This window comes from Rana temporaria, chromosome 13 (genome assembly GCF_905171775.1).
Source record: "Rana temporaria chromosome 13, aRanTem1.1, whole genome shotgun sequence".
NCBI classification, from domain to species: domain Eukaryota; kingdom Metazoa; phylum Chordata; class Amphibia; order Anura; family Ranidae; genus Rana; species Rana temporaria.
The window spans coordinates 891,003-904,402 of NC_053501.1; the positions used below are offsets into that span (position 1 = coordinate 891,003).

The window sequence follows — 13,400 nt, forward strand, 5'->3', positions numbered from 1 at the left end:
GAGGATAATCCGTTCCAGGAGAATGCTTGTAATCCAAAGCACTCGCATATCAAAGCGAGTTTCCCCATAGAAGTCAATGGAAACGAAGATACTTTGTTCCACATTGACTTTTATTGCATGCAGTACCGCATGTGGCCAGAGGTGGCGGGGCGCTGGAGAGGCTTGACAATACTCATACCGTGTTTCCCCGAAAATAAGACTGGGTCTTAATTTTGGCAACAAAACACACAGTAGGGCTTATTTCTCTTCCGTTCATGGACAGACACAGCAGCAATTGACCTTAGGGTTATATCCGCTTCCTAAGGTCAATTGCTGCTGTGTCCGTCCATGAACTCAGAGAAATGGATTTTTCGGGAGTACAAAAATCCTATTTTTTTTTTTTTTTTTAAGAATTCTTCTTACCTAGGTGGATGCGGCATCAGTCCCCAGCCGGCTCTAAGAACACTTTCACACTGAGGCACTTTAACACTAGAAATAGCCTTTAAATAGCGCCTGAAAACCGCCACCCATTAATTTCAGTGTGTCTTTTTTCACATTGAAGCAGTGCGCTTGCGGGACGCTAGGAAAGGTCCTGCAAGCAGCATCTTCAGGGTGGTTCAGCACTCCCAAAACACCCTGCCCATTGAAATGAATAAGCAGCGCTCCCAAAGCACTTCGGAATTGCCAAAACGCGGGCAAGTTAACCCCTTCTTTGGGGTAAAAAGCACACTGTTAGCGGCCGAAAAGCGCTGCTCTAACAGCGATAAGGCGCCGCTAAAACGAGCGGCGCTGTAGCGCTAACGTGGCTGCGGCCCCAGTGTAAAAGGGATCCAAGACTAAGTGAGCAATCAAACCCCTTTGATCGCTCAGTTCTCGGAGCTCCATGAGCAGAGAGATGGTGACTGTCTGTCACTGGCTCTCTGCTCTGTCCCCTCCCTGCGCTCGCTGGGCTTTGGAAGGGGCGGGAATGGCTGGCTCAGGCTCTCGGCAGCTCGCCGGGTGTCGGTCCAGGCATGCGGGCAGATCTCAACCATATGGTTACGATCCTTCCCGAGCCTGGAGCGGCTCTGACTTCAGCGGCTTCAGCCCGCTGTCGGCTGAAAATGGGTCTCAGGAGTGCAGAACGAAGTGTGCTTCTGTGATCCGCAGGAGAAGTCCAGACTAAAAAGCTTTCCCCTACTTCTCCTTTTTAATGCCGGTGTTCTGTCGAGAAGTGCCCCCCATCGAGTAGTGCCCGTGCATGCGCAGGACGAAGCCGCACTCCAGCCGAGTTGCAGATCGGCTGAAGTGACGTGACCAGGGCGCAAGCGCACATCGTAGGAGGTATCTCTCGATGGGAGATACCATTTTACGGACACAATTGAAACCTATACAAGCAGTGGGGGGAGACCGTAGTTTTCACATTGTGCCGCCCTCCAGCAGCCGCGATGTACAATCTGACAACTACAGTCTCCCACCATTCTTTCTATAGGTTTAAATTGTGCCTTTAAAATTGTATCTCCCATTGAGAGATGCCTCCTACGATGTGCGCATGCGCCATTGTTGCATCAGAACCGCTGATTGGCAAATCAGCTGTTGTGCTTTGATGTACGGCGCATGTGCCGGTCGTCCCGGGCACTATTCGATTGGGGGGGGGGGGGGGACGTCTCGACAGATCACCGGTACCAAGCTGCAGCAGCATCCCTGAGCTTGATTTAAATACTTCTCTACCATGCCGTTTATAAACGTACTTTGGTAGACAAGAGGCTAAACTGAACTGGGTGAATTTCAATCGGTGTATGACCAGCTCAGCAAGGATCTTCAAACTACGACCCTCCAGCTGTTGCCGGAACTACACATCCCATGAGGCAATGTAAATCTCTTACATTCACAGACATGACATGATGGGAATTGTAGTTCCTGAACAACTGGAGGGCCAAAGTTTGTAGACCCCTGATAAAGAATGAATATCCGGAGAGGTCGTGTTTCGTAGAGGAAAGGACAGCGGTAGCAGCCGATCTTTCAGCTTCCTCGTCATTTTCTGTATTGGAAGCTTTGAATTGGGTCCGATGTGAACGTATTTCTTCTCATAAGATTTTCTCACACAGCCGCTCCGCACGTTTCCTGTACCGGAGGGATCCGATCAGATAACTGCTCATTAGTGGCTGCTGAATATACACAAATTGCTGCTTTCACATTCGTCTTCACAGAACTCGGGTATTTTGGGAACTTCCCCCAGCCTACAGCAGAAGAGTCGAGCCCGACATGCGTCAGATTTTTTTTTTTTTTTTTACTCGTGTATATTTTTATTTTATTTTTTCATCGGGTTCATATTGGGGTAGAACCCCCCCCCCCCCCCCCCCCCCAAGAACTAGGAAATGTTACTGTTAGCCTGTAATTTCATATAACTGATCTAAACTGCCGATTATACGTCATTAAAGCCGAAAACCGTCACAAAAGCTTTAATTAAAACATTCATAGACACAAAGCGTAGACGCCATCAAGCCATAACATAACCACCCACCTTAACTGCTTGCCGACCGCAATATATATATATTTAGGGGCAGATCCACAAAGATCTGCGCCGGGCGCAGCGTATCTAAGATACGCTACGCAGCCGTAACTTATCTTTTTTAGTTTGAATCCTCAACGAATCCGCACTATAAGTTACGGCGGCGTAGCGTATCTCTCGCGGCGTAAGGGCGTGGAATTCAAATGGATCTAATGGGGGCGTGTCTTATGTTAATACGTCGTGACCCGGCGTAAACCACGTTTTTTTTGGAACTGCGCATGCGCCGTCCCTGGGGGTATCCCAGTGCGCATGCTCGAAATTAAACTGAACCCGCCAATGCTTACGACGGTGGCGTCATTCTACGCAAATTCCTATTCGTGAACGACTTGCGCAAACTATGTAAAAAATTCAAAATTGTACGCGGGAAGGACGGCCATACTTGACATTGAGTACGCCTCAGTATAGCAGCTTTAACTATACGCCAGAAAAAGCTGAACGCAAACGACGAAAAAAAAAGCGACGGGCCGACGTACGTTCGTGGATCGCCGTAAATAGCTTATTTGCATACTCAACGCGGATTTCGACGGGAACGCCACCTAGCGGCCGCCGAAAAATTGCATCTTAGATCCGACGGCGTACGAAGACGTACGCCTGTCGGATCTAGCCGTATCTTGTTTTGAGGATTCAAAACAAAGATACGACGCGGGAATTTTGAAATTACGCTGGCGTATCAATAGATACGCCGGCGTAATTTCTTTGTGGATCTGCCCCTTAATATATTGCAGTTTGCAAGTGGTTTACCGAAATTACGACTGAAGCTCTCGGCCATAACCCCGGTATCCTTTTTCAAGTCATTAAAGTGGTTCCTAAGCTACTCAAACCTGTATAAACCATCAGCACTGCCTCCTATTGCAGTGTCCTCCCCTCTGTATGATTTATAATTATAAATGCTTCAAATACCTAATTTCACAGCCAAGATTGCGGTCACGTGACCAGCCAGCGCCGTCTTTTATTCCTGTGAGAGATGCAGCGGGAGGGGCTAAGATTCCCCTGCGGACATCAATCTGGAGAGAGACTAGACTGGTCACGTGATCGCAATCTCGGCTGTGAAATGAGGTATTTGCAGCATTTATATTTATAAATCGTACACCGAGGGGCAAACAGCAATAGGAGGCAGTGCTGATTGTGTATACAGGTTAGTGTTATGCAAGCAGCAGGAGGGGGGAGGGGCAACACTGTCACAAACAGAGTGGGGAGGAGGGAGGACGACATTAGTAGAGAGGATAACAGGCTGTGGATGACAGAGGCACATAAACCGACTACAGTGTCTGGTCTCAGCAGCCATGATACACCGTGGTCAGCTTACATAGGGGAGGGCAGAAACTGGCAGGATCAGTATTTTACGTGTTCTAGGGGGCCAAATGACACAGGATGTGTAACGTCATATAACATGCTTTAAAGGAGCAGGACCCATTTATTTTGGTTAACAAACGCTTTAAGGTTTCCAGGCTGACGTTTGGTAACTCAAACCTTCAGCTCCCTCCACATATTTTCTATGGGATGAAGATCTGGAGACTGGCTAGGCCACTCCAGGACCTTAATGTGCTTCTTCTTGATCCACTCCTTTGTTACCTTGGCAGTATGTTTTGGGTCATTGTCATGCTGGAAGACCCATCCATGACCCATTTTCAATGCCCTGTCTGAGGGAAGAAGGTTCTCACCCAAGATTTGGTGGTACATGGCCCCCGTCCATCGTCCTTTTGATGCAGTGAAGTTGTCCTGTCCCCTTGGCAGAAAAACTCCACCCAAAGCATAATGTTTCCCCCTCCTTGTATGATGGTGGGGGATTGTATTCTCCATGTATGATGGTGGGGGATGGTGTTCTTGGGGTCAAAGGCAACATTCCTCCTCCTCCAAACACGGCGAGTTGAGTTGATGCCAAAGATCTCGATTTTTGGTCTCCTCTGATCACAACACTTTCCCCCAGCTCTCCTCTGAATCATTCAGATGTTCATTATCAGACATCAGATTTCCTGAGAAGGGGGACCTTGCGGGGACTGCAGGATATCGGTCATTCACGGTGTAGTGTGTTACCGATTTGTTTTCTTGGTGACGATGGTCCCAGCTGAGATCATTGATAAGATTCTCCCGTGTAGTTCTGGGCGTATTCCTCACCGTTCACATGATCATTGAACCGCCACAAGGTGAGAACCTGTATGGAGCCCCAGACTGAGTAGGGTTGTCACCTCATCCCTTTAAACCTGAACACCTTTCTTCATTAATGTTTGGTTAGTTCAGTGTTTCTCAATTCCAGTCCTCAGGCCCCCCCAACAGGTCAGGTTTTCAGGATTTCCCTCAGATGAAAAGGCTGTGGTGATTACTAAGGCAGTGAAACTGATCAAATCACCTGTGCAAAATAATGGAAATCCTGAAAACCTGACCTGTTGGGGGGGCCTGAGGACTGGAATTGAGAAACACTGGGTTAGTTCAATATCCCCACCTCTTTGGGGACCAAAGAATTCAAGTGGGGGGAGAATGTAGCCATGAAGTACAGAGGTTCTGAGGAAGATTAAGGTGGAGATTAAACTCACTTGGTGCCTTATCTGCATTAAATCAGGCTTTAGAACCTGTGTAATTCTGTTAACCTGTGTTTGGGTTTAAAGGAATGAGGTTTTGTAGCCTGAAGCTATAAAACGCTAGAGGGGAGAAAATACATTATTCTCAATAGAGATGGTTCACATCTCCACTCCAAAACGCCTAAAGCCGAACGACTGAAGCTCAAAGTCCGGCCCTCTCATGACCCTGAATATGCGTCCCCCCCCTCAGCCCATGCCTGCACATTATTCTGTATACGGGTGTCCGGCCCTCTCATGACCCTGAATATGTGTTTTCTCTCCCCCCCTCTTACAGGCTGTGAAGACATCATTGCGGAGAGCATTTCTCTGGACACGTTGATCGCCATCTTGAAGTGGAGTTCTCAGCCGTACGGCTCCAGATGGGTGCACCGGCAAGGTCTTCACTTCCTGTGCGAAGAGTTCAGTCAGGTCATGATCTCCGACGTCTTCTACGAGCTCAACAAGGACCATCTGCTGACCGTAATTCAGTCCGACTACCTGCAGGTGAGTGTAAGGCGGGCCCGGCGTTTTATGACACAAATATCCATGGAATTGGTCATCTCTCTATCCACCTTTTTTACAGCGCTGCAAGACCCATTTGTCCTTTGGACCATTTTTTCCTTTTGGTACATGGGGGGGGGGGGGTCTGGCCATCGTGGCAGACTCAATTTGTATTTTATGTGAAAGTGTGAGATCTGAGGTCTTTTTTTACCCCCCAGATCTCACATTATAGAGGTCCCGTCATCCTCTTTTTTTTTTTTTATTACAAGGTCTGTGTGTGTCTGTCTGTGTGTGTCTGTCTGTCTGTGTGTGTCTGTCTGTGTGTGTGTCTGTGTCTGTCTGTGTCTGTGTGTGTCTGTGTCTGTCTGTGTCTGTGTCTGTCTGTGTGTGTGTGTCTGTGTGTGTGTGTGTGTGTGTCTGTGTGTGTGTGTGTGTCTGTGTGTGTGTCTGTGTGTGTGTCTGTCTGTGTGTGTGTCTGTCTGTGTGTGTGTCTGTCTGTGTGTGTGTCTGTCTGTGTGTGTGTCTGTCTGTGTGTGTGTCTGTCTGTGTGTGTGTCTGTCTGTGTGTGTGTCTGTGTCTGCCTGTGTGTGTGTGTGTCTGCCTGTGTGTGTGTGTGTCTGCCTGTGTGTGTGTGTCTGTGTGTGTGTGTCTGTCTGTGTGTGTGTGTCTGTGTGTGTGTGTGTGTCTGTGTGTGTGTGTCTGTGTGTGTGTGTGTGTGTCTGCCTGTGTGTGTGTGTGTGTGTCTGTCTGTGTGTGTGTGTCTGTCTGTGTGTGTGTGTCTGTCTGTGTGTGTGTCTGTCTGTGTGTGTGTCTGCCTGTGTGTGTGTCTGCCTGTGTGTGTGTCTGCCTGTGTGTGTGTCTGCCTGTGTGTGTGTCTGCCTGTGTGTGTGTCTGCCTGTGTGTGTGTCTGTCTGTGTGTGTGTCTGTCTGTGTGTGTGTCTGTGTGTGTCTGTGTCTGTGTCTGTCTGTGTCTGTGTCTGTCTGTCTCTGTCTGTGTCTGTCTGTGTCTGTCTGTGTCTGTCTGTGTCTGTGTCTGTCTGTGTGTGTCTGTCTGTCTGTGTGTGTCTGTCTGTCTGTGTGTGTCTGTCTGTCTGTGTGTGTCTGTCTGTGTGTGTGTCTGTCTGTGTGTGTGTCTGTCTGTGTGTGTGTCTGTCTGTGTGTGTGTCTGTCTGTCTGTGTGTGTGTCTGTCTGTGTGTGTGTCTGTCTGTGTGTGTGTCTGTCTGTCTGTCTGTGTGTGTCTGTCTGTCTGTGTGTGTGTGTGTGTGTGTGTGTGTGTGTGTCTGTGTGTGTGTGTGTCTGTCTGTGTGTGTGTCTGTCTGTGTGTGTGTCTGTCTGTGTGTGTGTCTGTCTGTGTGTGTGTCTGTCTGTGTGTGTGTCTGTCTGTCTGTCTGTGTGTGTCTGTCTGTCTGTGTGTGTCTGTGTGTGTGTGTGTGTGTGTGTGTGTGTGTGTCTGCCTGTGTGTGTGTGTCTGCCTGTGTGTGTGTCTGTCTGCCTGTGTGTGTGTCTGTCTGCCTGCCTGTGTGTGTGTCTGTCTGCCTGCCTGTGTGTGTGTCTGTCTGCCTGTGTGTGTGTCTGCCTGTGTGTGTGTGTCTGTGTGTGTGTGTCTGCCTGTGTGTGTGTCTGCCTGTGTGTGTGTCTGTCTGTCTGTGTGTGTGTGTGTGTGTGTGTGTGTGTCTGTCTGTCTGTCTGTGACACAAGTGGAAGCCTGACATTACCACGCCATCCACAGGGAGATCTGTATCGCATGTATTTGCTCTCATTCTTGGTTCATTTATCACAGAAGAGCGTTTTGGTTGTTTTTAGTGATCTTGTGCCGGAGTAACTTTTTTTTTTTCTCTTTCCCTGTTGCAGGCGAGTGAACAGGATATCCTGAAGTATCTGATAAAATGGGGGGAATATCAGCTGATGAAGAGAATCGCTGACAGAGGTACGGCTGAAGGCAAATCGGTATTACCGGCATATATGTTGTATGAAGTGCCAATATATTCCACAACCCTTCACACATATCATAGAACCATCGGTTCCTCATTACTACCTGGAATTCCTGCCCGCCCTGTCTCGTGCACGTTCTAGGTCCAGTTCAGCACTTGGTAACCCACCATTATGTTTTCGAGTATAGCATATTTTTATTGGGAACACATTTTGCAATATTAGACCCCTTTCACACTGAAGCGTTTTTACAGTGTTTTAGCGTTAAAAATCCGTTCCAAAAACACCCCTCTCCATTGAAATGAATTGAAAACGCTGTAAAAACGCCTTACCATTTCACACTGAGGCACTGCAAAAACGCCCTAAAACGTTAGGGTCTAAGCGGCGCTTTACCAGCACATTGGGATTGCAGATGAGGCTTCGCTTGAAAAACGCCCCAGTGTGAAAGGGGCCTTAAAGAGGAAGTAAACCCTGATGGGTGTGACTTCCTCTTTGTTTCCCTGCAAAGGTAAAGCATAATGGACTACCATGCATCACATAGCAGCCCATTATGTGACACTTACCTGCAGGAGAAGCCCACGATGTCCCCATCTTCCTCGCTAGTAGCGAGCGTCCATTCTTCACCACTCTTCCTTCTGGGGCCGTGAACTCTGGCTTTGTGATTGGCCAGAGTCGTGTGACATCACTCCTGCGCCTTTAACAGCATGACCCGAGATAGAAACACAGCGTGCCCTATGGCGATTTGCAAACATCTCCTAGATCGTGCAGGTCTGGGAGATATTTCAAGCACCTACAGGTAAGCTTTAATCTAGGCTTACCTGTAAGCTAAAGTGGTTGTAAAGGGTTTACAACCACTGTAAAGCTGAACTGCAGGAATTCAGCCACTTAGTAAAATGTGCTTGGCATACTATTAAGTCCAACAAGGTGCATACCACCTCCTGGACTTATCTCTCTCTATTCATCTGACAGTTTTATGGAGCTCCAGAAGGATAGCTATGGCCACCCACACTGGGTCTCTGAGAGGAGAGATGCTGTTTATGTACACACATCAGTCCTGCCCGCCCCACCCCTCTGTTGGCCCGGTTGCGGGAAAGCCCCCGTGTGCTGGCCCGGTTGCGGGAAAGCCCCCGTGTGCTGGCCCGGTTGCGGGAAAGCCCCCGTGTGCTGGCCCGGTTGCGGGAAAGCCCCCGTGTGCTGGCCCATAGATACAATAGAGGGAGTGACAACACTACTCATCCATATACAGTAGAGGGGGTGACAACACTGCTCATCTATGGATACAGTACAGGGGGTGACAACACTGCTCATCTATAGATACAGTACAGGGGGTGACAACACTGCTCATCTATGGATACAGTACAGGGGGTGACAACACTGCTCATCTATAGATACAGTACAGGGGGTGACAACACTGCTCATCTATAGATACAGTACAGGGGGTGACAACACTGCTCATCTATAGATACAGTACAGGGGGTGACAACACTGCTCATCTATGGATACAGTACAGGGAGTGACAACACTGCTCATCTATAGATACAGTACAGGGGGTGACAACACTGCTCATCTATAGATACAGTACAGGGGGTGACAACACTGCTCATCTATAGATACAGTACAGGGGGTGACAACACTGCTCATCTATAGATACAGTACAGGGGGTGACAACACTGCTCATCTATAGATACAGTACAGGGGGTGACAACACTGCTCATCTATGGATACAGTACAGGGAGTGACAACACTGCTCATCTATAGATACAGTACAGGGGGTGACAACACTGCTCATCCATGGATACAGTACAGGGGGTGACAACACTGCTCATCTATAGATACAGTACAGGGAGTGACAACACTGCTCATCTATGGATACAGTACAGGGGGTGACAACACTGCTCATCCATGGATACAGTACAGGGGGTGACAACACTGCTCATCTATAGATACAGTACAGGGAGTGACAACACTGCTCATCTATAGATACAGTACAGGGAGTGACAACACTGCTCATCTATAGATACAGTACAGGGGGTGACAACACTGCTCATCTATAGATACAGTACAGGGGGTGACAACACTGCTCATCCATAGATACAGTACAGGGGGTGACAACACTGCTCATCTATGGATACAGTACAGGGGGTGACAACACTGCTCATCCATAGATACAGTACAGGGGGTGACAACACTGCTCATCTATGGATACAGTACAGGGGGTGACAACACTGCCCATCTATAGATACAGTACAGGGGGTGACAACACTGCTCATCCATGGATACAGTACAGGGGGTGACAACACTGCTCATCTATGGATACAGTACAGGGGGTGACAACACTGCTCAGGTGAAAAATAAACTAGATCTGAAAAATGGAAATGAATGCAGCCAATCATGTCTCAGGATTGGTCAGCGCTAATGGGACATTTTTTATTTTTGAGTTTGGATACTTTAGATACACTTTTAGTTTCAGGTGGATTAGGAAAGCCAATATTTTTTTTTCATAGTTTTTGATATGAGCCGGTGGAGCTCCAGCAGCTCCCCCCCCCCCCCCTGCAATGTATTCATTTCTATTATGGGTAATCATTTGCCAATAACTTTTGGATAAAGCAGCGCTTTGCTCTGTAATGCTGTCAGTGTGCTGGAGGCGTTGATGATCCTTCCATTGTGTATTGCAGAGCCCAATCTCCTGAGCGGGACGGCGCACAGCGTGAACAAGCGAGGGGTGAAGAGGAGAGATCTGGATGTTGAGGAGTTGCGGGACATCTTGTCACCTTTGTTACCGTTTGTCCGCATAGAACACATCCTACCTATGAACAGCGACGTGCTGACTGACCCTGTAAGTCTCTTCTGGCCATTATATCTGGCTTTGACAATTGAAGCGTTGTCTGTTTCTTTAAATTCCGTGTGTTCTTTTTATAATAATGATACAGTGGAATCTCGTTTACGAGTAACTGCCAGAAGTTTTTTCACCGTAGGATGCATTAAGGTGAAAAAATGTGAGGGTTTTAAAGCGGTTGTAAACCGCATAAACTTTTTTTTTTTTTTTCCCCAAACCTGCAATGCAAAAGGCATAATAGGCTAGTATGCACCGCATACTAGCCTATTATGAAATACTTACCTCGGAACGAGGTGTGTACCACTCACCTGGTCCACGCCGAGCAGGATGTCATCTTGCTCCGGCGTGTCTTCCGGGTATCGCCGCTCCAGCGCTGTGATTGGCTGGAGCGGCGATGACGTCACTCCCGCGCGCGGGAGATTTAAAATCGGCAGGGTCCGGCGGATGCCGGTCCTTCAGCCGTGGATTCCCCCCTGCGCATGCGCCGCCCGTGCAGGTTTAGGAGATATTCTCCTTACCTACAGGTAAGCCTTGTTGTAGGCTTACCTGTAGGTAAAAGTCCAAATAGTGGGTTTACAACCACTTTAAGCCTGCTTTTATTTATTTTTATTTTATTAATCAATGGGATCAAAAACGTTCAACGCCTGTGTTTTTGACCATTTATTGACATTTGAGCGTTTTTACAGCTGAAAAACTCCTCTCAGAACCCACTAGTTTTGGGGGTTTTTTTTTACAGCCAAAAACAGTAACGGCCTATGTCCCGCTGAACTCGCGTGCAGAACCGAACGCATACATGAGTAGCGCCCACATATGAAAGCGGTGTTCAAACCGCACATGTGAGGTATCGTCAAAATTAACCACTTGCCGACCACGGCAAAAAACGTATACCTCAACAGAATGGCACGGACAGGCATATGGGCGTACAGGTACGTCCCTTTAAATTTGCTGGCGGCGCACGCACAAGGTCCGTGCCTGCGGGACCCTCGATGTCCGCCGGTGTCCCGCAATCGTGTCACGGAGCTCAACGGGCGTAAACACAACATCTCCCTGTTCTGCCTAGTGACATGTCACTGGTAGCCATGCCCTCGCACACAGTTAAAATCACTCCCTAGGACACACTTAACCCCTTCAGCGCCCCCTACAGGTTAACCCATTCACTGCCAGTGTCATTTTTACAGTAATCGTGCATTTTTATAGCACTGATCGCTGTATAAATGACAATGGTCCCAAAATAGCACCAGATGTGCCCGCCATAATGTCGCAGTCATGATAAAAATCACTGATCGCCGCCATTACTAGTAAAATAAATTAATAAAAAAATTAAAACGATACCCTATTTTGTAGAAGCTATAACATTTGCACAAACCAATCAATATACGCTTATTGGGTGGTGTGTTTTTTTTTTATAAATTTTTTTACCAAAAATATGCAGAAGAATACGTATCGGCCTAAACTGAAAATAAAAAAAAATATATTTATTATAGCAAAAAGTAAAAAATATTGCTTTTTTTTTTTTCAATAATGACGCTCTATTTTTGTTTAACACAAAAAAAAAAGAACCGCAGAGGTGATCAAATACCACCAAAAGAAAGCTCTATTTGTGGGGAGAAAAAAGGACGCCAATTTTGTTTGGGAGCCACGTCGCACGATCGTGAAATTGTCAGTTAAAGCGACGCAGTGCCGAATCGCAAAAAGTGGCTCAGTCATTGGGCAGCCAAATCCTCCGGGGCTGAAGTGGTTGATATAAGACTTGGGATTATTTTCCGGGAAACGCCGGTAGTCAGAATGAAATTTCCAGCTGTTGTCTGAAGGCCGGTATTGGGAAATGTTGGAATATTTCTTTCAGCATTTCATCCTCTGTTATGATGAGTTGTAAGTCTTTGATCTTTTTTTTTATTTATTTTTATCCCTTCCAGTGCTGGATTGTATGTGGTGACTGGAGGTACTCGGTTGTTGTTTTTATTTTATCTTCGTATTGGAGGAGATTTTCTCTTTGGGTTTTTTCAAGGCCGTGTTGATAGTTTTGTCTTTGTACCTTTTCTTTTTTTTTTTTTTTTTTTTTTTAATTATGTTTATTGAATTTTTCAAAATATTAGTGTACAAGCATTTTCAATAAAGCATTACACATCAAACTTTTACGTTGAGAAACGCCAACTTCTTGTCTTACATAAGTTCATGTACCTTTTCTTATGGAAGGCGTCTTCTAGCATTCTGAGATGTTTAGCTTTTTTCTTCTATGGTCTTCTAGGCCGAGCACCAAAGGTTTTTTTGTCTTTTCTTGCCTTTCTCTCTCCCTCGTTTAGCCATAAACATGCATGCTTGGCAGCTATAGAATCTGCATAAAGATAAGCCAGAAGAACCGAAAAGCTAAAACGAGTACAAAATGCAAAGTTCAGCCAAGCCGCCTTAGGCAGTCGGTGCCGTCCGGCACCTTGGTAAGGTAGATAAGACAGGTGTTTAATGAGACCAGATCATGCAGGGATTCCAAACAAAGGAGACTTCAAAAGAAGCCCCAAGGGATCCAATATCTAAGGCACCGCTGTCTACAGAACGACTGCCAAAGCTTTGTAATGGTGGGGGCTCCCGGTGCAGAGCTCCAGTCACCAGGCTCCCTCTAGTGGATGGAACCTCTCGGAGAGATGATTTCCCACTGAGAGTATATCTACTGTTGTGGATGGGTACCAAGGCAGCTATTCTTAGCCAGGGTTCCATGGTACCCGAGGCTTTCTCGAAAGGTTGTCATGGGTGATGGTGTCTTCTGACATGGCAAAATAGGTTGTATGCAGAGCACTGTGGAAAAAGGCATGTAACCATGTCTCTAACAAAGAAAATTTGGACTTTGTAGGCACACCCTGATAAAATTAATAATATTTTAATAGAATTTTACAAAATACATAGCAATTGCACTTGATACAAAAGAAAACACAAAAAAAGATAGTAAAAGAACCCAAATCTTATCACTCTAAGAAAAAAACGCTCAATAGCCACAGTGCTGAATGTAATTGATACAGTATAGGCGCTGGGTGGCGTGATGATTTCAGAGGATGA

General features: G+C 46.9%; 1 protein-coding gene across 1 annotated transcript in view; it reads left to right on the forward strand.

Moving 5' to 3' along the window:
• The window catches only part of BTBD7 (BTB domain containing 7), a 77,414-nt gene that overhangs the window by 47,955 nt on the left and 16,059 nt on the right, over window positions 1-13,400 (forward strand). Inside the window, exons 4-6 of the mRNA XM_040332876.1 lie at window positions 5,381-5,589; window positions 7,439-7,514; window positions 10,192-10,352. Of these exons, the coding sequence (XP_040188810.1) occupies window positions 5,381-5,589; window positions 7,439-7,514; window positions 10,192-10,352 (446 nt within the window). The remainder of the gene's footprint in view (window positions 1-5,380; window positions 5,590-7,438; window positions 7,515-10,191; window positions 10,353-13,400) is intronic.